This window comes from Pelecanus crispus, chromosome 6 (assembly GCF_030463565.1).
Source record: "Pelecanus crispus isolate bPelCri1 chromosome 6, bPelCri1.pri, whole genome shotgun sequence".
Classification (NCBI taxonomy): Eukaryota; Metazoa; Chordata; class Aves; order Pelecaniformes; family Pelecanidae; genus Pelecanus; species Pelecanus crispus.
In genome coordinates this window covers 1,020,497-1,033,915 of record NC_134648.1, presented here as the reverse complement: position 1 = coordinate 1,033,915, position 13,419 = coordinate 1,020,497, and the positions used below count along the sequence as shown (strand labels likewise).

Genomic DNA, 13,419 nt, shown 5'->3' with positions numbered 1-13,419 from the left:
TCATGTGGTTTAATATTAAGCCATAGAACATCTCGCTGCATCCTGTCTCTTAATTGGCTTAACTGGCCATCACCCAAAAAGACTCTACTGTGTATAGAAACAAGCTTCCCCAAATATTTCCTAATTGGCAGTTGGTGCTTTGTGAGGAGATGGGTCCCTCTTGGCGATATTAATAGATGTTTTCTTCTGTTCGTTCTCAGGATTGGACATTGATCCTATGACGCATGCCCGGAAGAAACAACTTTTCCTTCTGAAACATCCAGCTGGTTCTGCTGGCCACGCTTCGTCGCCGACAGGCAGCAGGAGGATGGACAGGACCGAGGCAGAGTGTGGCGAGCAGAGAGACGGAGATGCCTCCGAGGCTCCAAACTGTCCGAGTGGGTTTGTAGGGACGAACAAAAGCAAGAATTTGCATGAAGTGCGAAAGACGTACCCACTGCGGAGACGTCTGCTCCCCTCGGTGAACAAAAAGACCTGCAAAGTGCTCCTCACCAGGCTGGAGGATGTGGCTGGATCTCTGTCGAAACAGGCCCAGAGCTGTAAAAAAAAGGACCTTTCCAGTTGGATGGAGGGTTTGGGACCTGCTTTGTTCTCCGAACAAGTTCAGCCTGTGGGAGCAGGGAAGAGTGATTCATCTGGGGAAAAGTGCACAATAACTTATCCAGGGACAGAGCAAGACCTTGATACTGCTCCTTCAGAGCCCAGGAAACGCCGGCTGGCCTCGCTGAACGCAGAGGCGGTGAACAATCTGCTTTTTGAACGGGACGATGGCTTATTATCCGGCAGGCGTTGTCGGAGAGACTCTGTTAAAGCTGGTGGAGACTGTACCGTTAAGAGCTTGCATTGCAAGGCTGGCGACAACTGGCCTGCGTTGGAAAAAACAGCTGTGAAAACAGGGAAAGGAAAAAACCGGCACGAGCCCAGTCAGAAATGCAATACCTGTGACCATTCACTGGATGAGGTCTTCGATGATGGGACAAAGCGGGAGGACGGTGCCGTCTCCTATCATCCCACCCCAAAGAGACTGGCCAGCCTGAATGCTGTGGCCTTTCTGAAGCTGACCCACGAGAAAGACCAACCCCTGAAGCAGAGGAGTAAATCGGACGGAGAGGGCAAGTCCGAGAACCACTGTTCAAAATCTATGCTCAAATGGGCCAAGGCCGGTAGGAAGAATTGCGTCAAATCCAAGAAGGAAGCGGCTAGCTTAAAAATGGAAGGTCAGCACGGCTGGCGAGGACTCGCTCTAGGCCCTTTTGGGAAAGGGGAGCGGCGGGACTCCTCTAGGCTCTACGGGGTGACAGAACCCGTCCCTTACGAGTCGCTCTCTAGCTCCTACGCTAGCACAGAGGGCTTCTACCACAGACTGCCTTTGCTTATGGGTGGACAAGCTTCCATGAAGCCAGAGTATGGAAGACCCGGAGAGAAATCCCCGACCCCCAAACAGGAATTTCATCAGCCTTCCTTTCCCGTGCAGCAGTTCCCTCCCTTGCCCGTGCCCGGAAATCACACAGATTGTGGATGTCTCTATGAATCCTCGCATCTGACTCCCTTGAACGGGTTTTACGTTTATTATGGCCAAAGTGGATACAGTGGCTACTCTCACTGCTCCGTTTACCCCAAGGACGAGCTTTCGCCATCGGCTACCTGCGAGGGGCTCTTGGTATCGCCCGGTTCCTTGCCATCGGGTGCTCATTTCCAGCCACTCCACTGGTGTAACTCTCCGTACTGTTGTGGAGAAGGAACAGCGATTAACAGTTACAGCGTCTGTGGAGTCGTGCACGTGCCAGAGGGCAGGATTAGCAGCGTGCACGCAGGACGGAACAGCTACCCCTACAAAATGCCTTTTGCAGCAGGTAAGGCGCAAAGTGCGAGTAAATCTCGTTCGGCGTTCTTAGAAGAGGGCTGTTTCGGCGCGGTGGCTAATGAAGGTATCTCGTTGCCAGGAGGCAAGCTCCCTCTGCACGTGGTGCGTCTCAGCTTGGCAGCCGAACTGCAGCTCGGAAAGAATCTGCGTTTCGCCTCCCCTTCCCCCATTTTTAGCCCTGAGGGTTTTTCCCGCTGGAAGGTCTTATTGGTGTGGAAAGCATAGAATCGGTGAAAGGATTTGGGCAGTGAGAAGGTGACTCATGACTTGTCATGCTGGAGCTAACTGCTGAGCTTTGATCTGTGTAAAATGAGTGGTTTTTAGTTCCTACATGCTCTGCGAGGCTTCTTGCCATCCTGCTGCGCTGCTCTGAGCGGAGGGTCTAAAGCACGTTGGGCTGAGTTACTCCTCCCTTCCCAAAAGCTCGCTCTCGGGACCGAAGCATCCTTGCGGAGCGGTGTGAAGAAGCAGGCGTTGCCTCGGTCATTAGACTCTTACTGGTACAAGCGGTATGGGGATTGCAGTCTTTTAAGATTTTATAGATCAGATCTGGTAGGGCTGCGTAGCGATTCAGTTCGAGTCTGCTGTTTGGACAGATGCTTGAATTCCGCTGTGGTGGTACAAGTGCCAGGTACGCTGTTAGTTTGGGGAGTAGTGGTCCCATCTTTGCTCTTAAACCATGTCTGAAAACGAGAACAGGTGACAGCGCAAGAGGTGATGTAGTTGCTTGCCTGGCTCTCTTCTGTCCCCCGCCTGTTTTTCAGACTTTGTCCTCCAGCGTGCTTTATCTTGGAGCTTTGCCTTTGCTATTGAAAAATATCTTCTGAAATATTTAAACCTGGGTTGTTGCGTGGGGGTTATCAGACACCAGTACTCGGTATAAAAGCCATCCTGCTAGACAGCGCTGCTGTTCGCAAACGCTGCGGTCTATAGACGAGGCTGCTGCTTCAGCTGTTGAGAGGGTAAACATCGGGCTTTCAGTTAACCACGTGTTCGAGTCAGGAGGAGGCATGACTTATCCACTTAAAACAGATTTTCAGGTAGGTGGATGAAATTTTGGTTCAGTGCTCGGTTTGAGCGAGGCTTTGTCATCTTCCGTCGTAGGAAGCTGCTGAAACTCAGGAGCATTTGGTTGAAGTATAATTTCCGTTTTCCCTAAATATCCCCGCTGTCATGGTGCCGCTTCCTACGGTAGCAGCTAGACAGCGTGCGCTGGTGGCTTCAGCGCTCTTTAAAGTTGAATGCTTGCAAGACAACTGGCTCAGCAATGTGTTCTTGTCTGACAGTTTTCCGTGTAGCGCCCTGAGGTCATGTCGGTCTACTTTGTTCCTGAAATTTTGCATGCCAGTGCCTCTAACTTCGTGCAACCAGAAGGATGCAGGCAGTGGAAACTTCTTTTTTTTTTTTTGGAGTTCAGCCCTCCCTGCAAACTCGGTAATTTCTCATGGTGCTGGCAGGCGCAGTAGTGGTTCCAGGGGTACGTATTTACTAGCCGTGCGTCACCCCACTGCTAAGATCTTTCTCGGTGTGGGTTTGTAAGTGGCAAGATAATTTTTTTTTCCTAGCACACTTTTTGGACACGGTGCAGTCTGGGTTAAAGCTGACTGTAAGTGTAAATGCTTCACTGATTCCGATTTCCTTCCTGTGAGCAACTTTGATTTAAAAGCCTACAACATCGGAATAATTTAGACTTTGTGTTGCGGATTGAAATGTATAAGGAGGTCTCCTAGAATATTAACAGGGACCTAGGCTTAGGAGTTGATTTTTATGGAAGTGTGTGCTTCTGAAATCTCATCCTTCCCTAGAGCGGGTTATTTTAGTGAACTAAAGGAGTACTTTGGCTGGAAGCAACAGGCTCCCATCTGAGAGCGCTTGCACGAGGGGATCTGGCTTGACGTGTCACGCGCCTCGCGCCGTATCGTCTCATTTGGCGTGTTCAAGACGTTTGTATGGAAACACCGGGGTCTGTTTGGTACAAATCGAGGGATCGGGCTGTTAACCTTGGGCATTCGTGGTCTGCCGTACGTGGGGGATGCCATGCGCATTGCTTTCCCCGTCCCGCGGATTGTTTGCAGCGCGCGAGGTGGAAGCAGGGTGGCGGGGGCGAGAGGCGCTTTAGCCCCAGCGCCGGCGCAGGGGCTGGAAGCGTGCGCGACCAAGGAAGGAGCCCCGGGGCTGCCGGCAAGGCCAGGTCTGCACCACTCTCCTGAAGTTTAGCAGATACTTTTTGTGAGGCTTCATCCTGCTTTAGCTCAAGCTCGAAAACTGCTTTTGTAAGCAAAATACTCAAGAGGTGATTCACTGCTCTGTGGGTCCCGTGCCTGCCAAGGCCAGGCAGGATACCTGAACTCGCGTCCTGACGTCTTGGCTCGCTGAGCGAGCTGCTGCGGCATTTGCTGCTCAGGGTCAGCAAAGTGGACGACGGTCCGTAGCAGCCCTCGCGCTTGCAGTTCAGCAGCGGCTTTGTTGCAGCCCTCCTGGGGAGGGTCAAGTGGGAGACAGGAGGCAATGATTTCCTGTTACTGCAAGGGCATCTTGGCAGTTATTCACCTGGAGCTTGGTGGCTTCAGATGGTTTTTCACTTTTAGATTTTTTTTTTTTTTTTTTTTTGCAGCTCTGCAGCAGTGCAATCCCACAGGTCTGCTAGGACATGCTCCAGTCTGGAGGCATCTCCTGGAGGTTGGCTGAAGCTGCCCTTTTTATCACCCCAAAAAGCACGCTTGCTGTTTTAGGGAATAGGGGTGCATTGTATATTGGGCTGGGAGCTTCTTCCCGCTGAGGGTAGGTAATTCAGATCTGACTTGCTCTTCTGTCGGGCACGCTGGCCTGGGTTGAGGGCTTGTTCTGTGACTCCTGGAGCGGTGTGAGCTGTTCTGGGATGCTTTTGAGAGGCAGCGTCAGCCGACGTGCTAACCTGTTGTGGTTAATGCGCCTGCTTTAGGGACAGGGTTTTGCTGAAGGCAGCAGCGTGCATCATCTTACGTAGTTTTGTTCCACGTTGTTTCATATTTGTGGAGTTAATTTGGAGAATCTTCTCAATTTTCCCTGATTAGTAGAATTTGGCTTTTTGAAAGAAGCTGGCGGCTTCTGCTAGTGTGGTTTAATCCTTCCCATCGTTTTGATAAGCCTTTTATTTCTTTTATACATATTGACAGGCTGGAACTGCTTTGGACACTGGCCAGCCTTATGCGTATTACTGGCTGGCATTACTTTGGGGGATTTCAGATGGGTTTGTTGTAGTGCAGTGTCATCGGCAGCAACATATTGGAGCATTGCAGGCTTGGAAATGTCTTTGCTTTTAGAATCCAGTGACAGTGCAAAATGAAACTACAACGTGAAGAGTCTTTGCTGCTATAATGCAATAAAGAGAATTTCAGGGGAAAGCGGTGGTGGTTTGGGACAGTCTTGATTGTGTAGTCATCTTCTATTTCGAGTGAGATACATGCCTCTCTTCTTCCCTTCTGTTAGAAGGCTGCAAGTCTCTGGACCAGCTGAACCTCACAATCCCCGTGGCAGGGCACCCCGCGTCGCCTGCCCACCCGCTCTCAGGATGTCCTGTACCCAGCGTGCCACCGGCTGCAGAGCCTGTTCCTCATCTGCAGACCCCCAACTCTGACCCTCAGACCATGGCCCGAGAATGTCCACAGAGCTCAAAGCCTCCCAGCGGCTCCAAATCCGGTCTCCGAAATACTACGGGCTGTCTCCACGCCTCCGACAGCAAAGCGGCGGGAGGTCATTCCCATCCAAAGCAGCAACGCATCAGCAGGCGGAGAGCTACCAACGGCTGGATACCCGTCGGCACAGCCTGCGAGAAGGCTGTCTACGTTGTGGTAGGTGTCTGCGGGGTGCTGGTTTTTGTCTGTGGGTACGGCTATACCCGTTCGTGCATCTTCAGGTGACTCAGCTCATGAAGGCTTGAGAGCCTTTCGGGCCTTCAAGGCGGAGATGGTCACTAGATGCCACCTAGAACCTCTTGGAGAAGCAAATAGTGCCTTTTGGCTGGGCTTCGAGCTGCTGTTGGCTGCGTTTTTCTTGTGTGCCCTGGTGTTACGTTGCGCAGCATGACGGGCGGTTTGGAAAGGGAAGAAAACCTGCTGCTCCTGTGCTAGCGTCAGCTGAAATGCCATGATGACGAATGCTTCTGGCTTCGGCGTGTGCAAGGGTGGCCCCTGTTGCACCTGTGAGTCTGTCCTACAGAGAGATTCTTCTCCAGCTTCTTCCTCCTGGGGTTAGGGCAAACCTGTTTGAGAAAATGAGGGAGGTTTTAGCCTTGTTACAAGGAGCAGTTGTCTAAACGTAGCTCTCGTAAGGTGGTTGTTCTCGCTGACCGTGTCTGTAGCCCAGCAGCGATCTCCCAGAGAGCACAGAGGACTGAGACAGTATCCTGGCTCCCAGGTGGAATTTTTCTAGCACCCGATATCCCCCTTCTTGTAACTTATCTGGTGGCATGGCCAGTCCCTCCTTCAAGGATTTCTTGTCTGTACTTTCCCATTTGTTGTCTTCAGGGCCAGAGACTGGCTCCTGCAAGATGGGAGATTTCCTGCCAGAAAATGTAACTACAGCAAAGCCCACTTCAGTTGAGAGAGAAGGCAATATCCTTCATGTTATTAAAACGTAAGAGCTGTGGACTTAAAATCTGGACCCACACGCTGTCTGGGAAGGTGGGACAAGGCACTGAACTGCGTGCAGTAAACGCCAGCAGCAAGGGGAGCTGTGGGCCAAGCGGACTCGTCTGTGCCGCCGCTTGGTGCGGCCATATAACCTCGAGCTGCCGAGAGCATCGTCCAGGACAGGTTTTGTAGCTTCAGCTCTTCGGGCTGCGTACAGGTACCGAGGGCTGTGCAAGGCTGAAGCCTGTGAAAGCCAGAGACGGGCCTCTTGCGTCCGTCACTCAGACTTGGACGCTTTGAAAGGAGCAGCGCACCGTTAATCTCCTTAAGTCCTGGCGCGTAATGCTTCTGATTTTGCCTGGGCGATCTGGCAGGAGGTTAAACCCATCCTGCCCAGGCATTGCTCTGAAAACTCATTTCAGAAAAATAAAATAAAACCCCCCAGTTCGTAGTCCAAAAAGTGATCATTCTGTAATGTTAGAGGGTACAAAGGAAACGTTAGCAATCTTGTGAAGGTAAGCTTTATGCTGCAGCCTCCCTGCCACTCCCTGCCCTGTTCATGTGAAATATTTCATGTTTTATTTGTTTTCTTACAACGTTTGTATTGGGGAAATGCATAGCATTCAAAATAATGCCTAGTTTTCTGTGCCTCTGAATATGAAGGAAATGCACACCTACAGGTAGGCAGATAAAATGGTGATTTTTCTGAAGGTTCTTTTTTTGCATGCAGAATTGAAGGAACAATTGGGTTTTTTCACTTGAAATAAGGGCATTAATTACAGAAATATGTGCTTTTGTGAGACTTGCTGCCCTGCTGGTGAGCTGCTCCTTGCTGCCAGCACTACGTTAGGAGAAATAATTGTGTTTTGCTTTATTTGAAGATGATGGCCACGTATGACCTGTGAGCACTTGGATGCTATTCCTCAGTGAACTTTCTTTACCTATGAACGCCCTCCCCATAGAAAAAGTCATTTGTTTGACCTGCTCTTTGCTGTTATAAACCAACCTGGTGGGAATAGAGATGCCACAAGTGGTCTTAATGCTGTATGACTTCTCTCGGAGATCTGTTGGAGTGGAAGCACTTAGCTCAGAGTAGGCTTAGGCAAATTTTTAATTCGCAGCAGGACCGAAGGAGTCTTGGGTTGGGGTAGCAAACAATAAACTCTTTGCCTGTATGCTCAGGTTATTTTGGTTTTTGTGTGTGTTCTGATGGTATAGAATGAACCAGAGCCGGCTGTTCGCAAGAGCTATCAGGCTGTGGAGAGAGATGGGGAGATTATCCGGGTACGAGATACCGTCCTCTTGAAATCAGGACCCCGGAAGAAATCTATGCCGTACGTTGCGAAGATATCGGCACTGTGGGAAGACCCCAAAACAGGTACTGTGCCAAAAGAGTGTGTATTGCCCTGTGCTTGACAGATGAGGGTGAGCTGGAACCAGGGGAGTGATGGATCTCGGGAGAGCCGCAAGCTTGTTCGGGTACTCGGCTGCTGCCAGACCAGGTGATGAAGAGGAAGAGATTAGCTCCATGGCTTTTGTTCAGATTGTTCAGGAACTGAAACGCTCTTTGATCACTAGCCTGGGACTGGTAATCAAAATCTTCCTGGTTGTGAAAGCATATAATATCTGCCAAGTGCCTGTCTTAGCAACGATCTCCTTTATTATCATTGCAACAGACATCGCGGGAGCTGCTGTTCACTCACGTGCTCTCTGCAGCACCTGGGCCGGGAGCTGGTGTGGAGCGCGGGCTTACCTGCAGGAGCTCTCCATGGGACCCCAGTAGGGGTGGTGACTGGAGTAGAGTGGTTCTGATGTTAAGGTCCCACGTCTGGCTAGCGATACCCGAGCCAGGGAAGCTGTGCCAAATGTTGCAAAGTACGGGTCTTGCTGGTTTTTTTTAAAAAAAAAAAAAAAGTTATGTGTAAAAGGAAGCGATCAATGTGTGGTGAGGCCCGGCTTGTCATGTCATCCTGCGACAGCGATTCCGGCATTAACCTGGGAGTTAATGCTGCAAATACCGAGCTTTGGATGAGCATCCTTTCCAGCTTGTGGTTTGAATGGATACTTTTTTCAGATGGAGACATTTAATTTTTGGTGGTGTGGGGTTTTTGGGTGGGTGTTTTTTGTGCTCGGGTTTTGTTTTGGGGTTGGGTTTTTCTTTTGTGGCTAACTGGCCTCTTTGTGACGATGTACCAGAAGGAGGAGGGGGTGAAGGTGTAATGGAATAGCAATGTGACCGACTTCATACAGCTTCTTGCTGTAACAAAAGGACACCTAGTTCAGCATGAAATATTTATCACGGCACAGCTGCCTCTGCGTGAGCGCTATGGAAATGAAAGGGATGAAGCAGGAGGAGGAGGCTGGATGTTAGTGGGAAAAGGCCACGAGAAAACTGAGCCTTAACGTATTTTAATAAATCTTCTTGCAGGGGAGCTGATGATGAGCCTCCTCTGGTATTACAGACCGGAGCACACTCAGGGAGGCCGCAATCCCAGTATGCACCAGGTGAGCCATCCCCGGGCGAAACCCGGGGCGAGGGGATCCCGGTATGGCTGCGTTTCAGCAGGGAGAGGGGATGAGCCCGAGCATCTCGCTGCGTTCCTGGGTGGCCTCCAACTCGGGGGGGCTGAGCTTCTGTTTTGAGTAAAACGGAGCTGTCTCTTGGCTGTGATGCAGCTGTTGCCAGATGTGTTGAGTGGTGGTGTCCTATATATGGGCTTTTCCCCAATTTATTGTCATGTGTGGAAACTCTGGGCTGTAACAGAAGCTGCTGCGTTCTTTATGTGGCCGCCTCTGTTACGTTTTAATGTTTCTCCCTTTAATCTGAGAAAATCCTGGGCATTAAGTGAAAAGTTGTTTTGACTGCTACCTTAGGAGTAAGGATGAGTGAGTTTATACTGAACCAAGATCAGACACCTTTCCAGAAAGGGTATCCTAACTCTCCCAGAAATGCAGAGCTCAGTGCAAAAGCTCCCGCTGCAGTTCTGCAGGAGATTGGAGTGCTGATATCATGTGCTGCCTTTTTATCACAAATCCCTTAATCTGCTGCTTAAACTCTAGAAACTTGTTTGTTTGTGCAGAGACATGGATGCATCATCCTTCCCCTGTATAGATTTATGATGAGAATTAAAGACTGACTCGGGGATGTTGTGCCAGTGTAATAGAGTTCGCTTTTTAAAAGGAAAAACGTGTGAATCATTATGACTTCACACCTTGCTCTGCTTTGCATGGGCTTGCGTTGGGTGACCGAACAAGCTGGTTTTAAACTGGGAATGAAGAATTTACTGCTCTTTTCAACCCACCGAAATACTTGGTGCCTCTTTCCTTTTTGTACTTTTTTTTAAGTAAAAGGGGAGGGAGGGAGGGGATGAGAGCAGGACTGGGGAGCAGCCGGGGAATTGTACCTGCCTGACTTGCAGGGCACAGATGAGTTTCTAAACCAAACTGTGGTCCCCTAGAGTTTTCTGGTCCGTAAATGAAGCGTGACTGTATCCAGTGGCATTTTTAGTGTAGGGAGAGTGCCAGTAGTCTGGCCAGGAGGAATTAAGCCAGTTTTTTTGCACACCTGCTTAATTACACAAGACCTCAAATGAGAGAGTGTCATTTGGGATGGGCTTGCCAAAGATGACTCAGATAGTTTTGATTTAAGGAGTAGCCCAAAACCCCAACGTGCAGAAGCAAGGCGTGGCATTTTCAGTTTCTCCGACTAAGCGTGTCCCCAAACAGTGACCCTTTTGTGAGTCTTTCCTTCCAGCCTCCGTCCTCGCGGCTGGAAGCAGAAACAAAGCCTGCAGGTAATGCTTCCAGACTTGTGCAGAGCGTCCTTATTCCCAGAGATCATCTTTGCTGATCTAACCACACCTGAAATTCTTTCAAATGGCTCCATCTGGGTTGCCCCATATCTAACCAATCCTGCCTGCTGCAGAGCCAAGTCTTCTAAATTACCCTGGGAAAAAAGGCTATTGCTACTTCCCTCACTAAACCAGCCTTTTTAATTGAATTGGGGTGAGCAGAGGGTTGGAAAAGAAGGGATTCCTTTAGCTTTGATATAGAGATGGATTAGAAAGACTGGTTGTGTGTCAAAGGCTAGTAGTAAAGACAGCAAAGTGCTATTCAATCTCCATTTCAATTCTTAGCTGTACAAATGAATTGGAAGGGTTTCCGGCACAGGAAAGGGAAAATGAATGAAGAACATCCCTAGGAGCTGGGAGGAATGTGTGGGTGGGGAGCGCTCTGACCTCCTGCCTGCAGGAGCGTTGCTCACTGGGCTTTCTGGATGCGGTCTGAAGGCTCCTTCCACGTGGAGCCTGTGCACAAAGTCAGATTTTGGATAACCTGGAGCAAAGGGACCTCTTGCAGGGTGGGTTGTGGTTTGGTTGGTTGGTTTTTTTTCTTTCTGAGCCTCTGCAGTACCTCCCCTGATGGACTCGGCCTTCCTCCCTCTTACCTGACTTGTCATTCCTGGGCATCGCAATAGCGCTTTCCAAATGCTGCTTTTATTTTTTCCAGTGCAGCATGGCAAAAGCTCATCTCCTGGGAGACTTCTCAGCGATGGCCTCAAGCTGTCTGTCATCCCCAGGAGGAAAGAGGAGGCTGAGTGGTATAGCTGGTAGCGGCCTTGCTGCTGCAGTGCTTTTGTAACGTTGGCAGTACGCGTGGGATTTGGACACTTGGCCTCACAAAGCGTGCTGGGCAGCATTAAATGATGGGAGAACTCGTAGTGCTTTGCTCACATGTTGCTGGATACAGTTCTGGTGCGCACCATAAATAGGTCCCAAAACACCTGGAAGGTGTCTGGATTATGTGAAACACTGGCTCTAAAGAGTATCTGCTATGAGCACGCTTTGATAGACTCCCCTTTAAGGTGATGGGTGAAGGTGTGGAGCTGGCCCTACCTCCCCGGGGCTCCTGGCCAGCTGGGTGACCTCTTCCTTCCTTCTCTTGCAGAATGAGATCTTTGCATCCCGGCATCAGGACGAGAACAGTGTTGCCTGCATAGAGGAGAAATGCTACGTGCTGACCTTTGCAGAGTACTGCAGGTAGGTGGTGCTCTTAACTTGCTGCTGTTCCTGAGACCTTCATCTGTCTCAGCTCTTGTCACCCTTCCCATTTCCAACCATCACCCAGCAGAACTGTCCCAGCCCTGCAGCCTTTGGTCTAGCTGGAGCTGGGCGAGTTACACTCGCTCTACGTACAAGTTCGGTACTGCAGTCTGTGAGTGCTTCTTCCGCTCTGGATTCATTACGTGTCTTGTTTTGTGTAATATGTATGCTTGAAGGGGCTCACAAATGCTTGTACTTGTATGACCTTGGTACCACAGCATGTGGACATCAGTGGAGGACAGCGCAGGAAAACCCGTAACTTAGAGCTAAAAACTGAACAAGGCAGGAAATCGTCCTGTATATCGATCCCCGATGGAACACAGGTGCCATTGCTAGCCAAAAAGCCTGCTGATACACTTCTGTCAGTGTTGCCACTAGACGCTAGCGTATGTGCTCACGGATCCGGGTCTTTTGGCAGCAGCATCACTCAGAGTAGTGACTAAGGCTTTTACTGTTAAGCTCTTGCTGACTGAATTGAAACTTTGTCAGTAAGAACTTCCGAGCATCCGTATTCAAGACTGCCATCCTTGGATGGATGGGTGCGCAGGGCAGAATGAGAATAGGGGCTGAATGGACACACAAATCCATAATGCAGAACAGTGCACGCAGCAAAACTGAAGAGATTTAACGCGTCTTGTTGACTGTGCAGTCTTACAGCGGAGGGGGTGTTTAAGCCCTAACGCACTCTTCTTAGTCCTGCTGCTAGCCTAGGGCTCTGCTGTTTTAATTTCTAAAAACAAACCGGTATAGAAACTCTTGCAAGCAAAATTTTGCTCTTTCTTTTGAAAACTCTAAAAAAATCCAGCCAAACAAACAACCCCCCCCCCCCCCCCCCCCCCCCAAAAAACCCACCAAACAAACAAAAAAACCCTAAGCTTTGGATCCAGACAGCTTGTCTCCTTTCTAACAGCCCAGTCCTTTGGAATAACTATTGGCAAGAATTTTTTCATGCTGTTGTGGGTAAGGTCACCTTTGAGACATGTTCCCTGAAGGCATCCCGAATTCTTCGTTTGCCTAAACAACAGCCTGGTGCGTAAGCCTTTTCTGGGGCTAATTAACAAAAACGAGGCCAAAGTAGTAAAAGCAAGGTGGATTAATTGCAGCCATCTTTCGTACTGTGTGGCATCCACCAGTACAGAAATATAAACCGTTGTGCTGCTTCCTGCAGTTCAGGGTGGGATCGAAAGCAACAGCTCCTTCACGTCCTTGTCTTGAGCAAAGCTTAATTCTCCTCCGCACTCCTCCCCTTCCCCGTCCACCCCTTATCCTTGGGCAGCCACAGTTGTGGCTTCCGGCGAGACGCTGACACAAACAGCGGAAGATGAAACGAGTTTGTGCTGACTCTTCTAACGTAATTGCGTTGCAGATTTTGTGCCTTGGCAAAGCGTCGAGTCGAAGGGATCCCAGGCAGGAAAACCATTATGGTTCCTCCCTCGGAAGAGTACTCCACACCTCTGCACCGCAAGGTGCCCGAGGACACTGACCCCGAGCTGGTTTTCCTCTGTCGTCACGTCTACGACTTCAGACACGGGCGCATCTTGAAGAACCCGCAGTAGCACCGTTCTTCAGCCGGACCGCGGTGAGGATGAGCGGCACCAGAGAGCCGGCGGCAGGCTGACGGTCTGGGACATCTGTGCACTCTCGACGACTTACCTTGTGCTGCTTGCAGACGAGAGCGCCCAGCGCTCTTTCCTCGGACTGAAAAGCTTGTGCAGGAGCAGATCCCTGTGGAGGAAGGCAGCAGTTGAAAGCACAGCACTTCGTTAAAAGCATAAATGAAAATATATACGTATAAAATAAATATATGTATATAGATATAGGTACTTGCATATGTAAATCTATA

At 49.9% G+C, this 13,419-nt stretch overlaps 1 protein-coding gene across 1 annotated transcript; it reads left to right on the top strand.

The window, feature by feature from the left end:
• Positions 1 to 202: 202 nt before the first annotated feature.
• Positions 203 to 13,132, top strand: BAHD1 (bromo adjacent homology domain containing 1). The gene is made up of 6 exons (XM_075712998.1): positions 203 to 1,853; positions 5,333 to 5,694; positions 7,693 to 7,852; positions 8,903 to 8,979; positions 11,422 to 11,513; positions 12,943 to 13,132. Exons 1-6 carry the CDS (start codon positions 218 to 220, stop codon positions 13,130 to 13,132), a joined length of 2,517 nt encoding a protein of 838 aa, XP_075569113.1. The 5' UTR covers positions 203 to 217.
• The last annotated feature ends 287 nt before the right edge of the window (positions 13,133 to 13,419 follow it).

What these genes read in the sequence shown, in the direction of transcription:
- BAHD1 (XM_075712998.1), top strand. Translation starts at nt 218, where the DNA reads ATGACGCATGCCCGGAAGAAACAACTTTTCCTTCTGAAACATCCAGCT. An exon ending in AGAAGGCTGTCTACGTTGTG is followed by an intron (nt 5,695 to 7,692) that starts GTAGGTGTCTGC and finishes CTGATGGTATAG; the next exon opens with AATGAACCAGAGCCGGCTGT. An exon ending in ACCTTTGCAGAGTACTGCAG is followed by an intron (nt 11,514 to 12,942) that starts GTAGGTGGTGCT and finishes ATTGCGTTGCAG; the next exon opens with ATTTTGTGCCTTGGCAAAGC.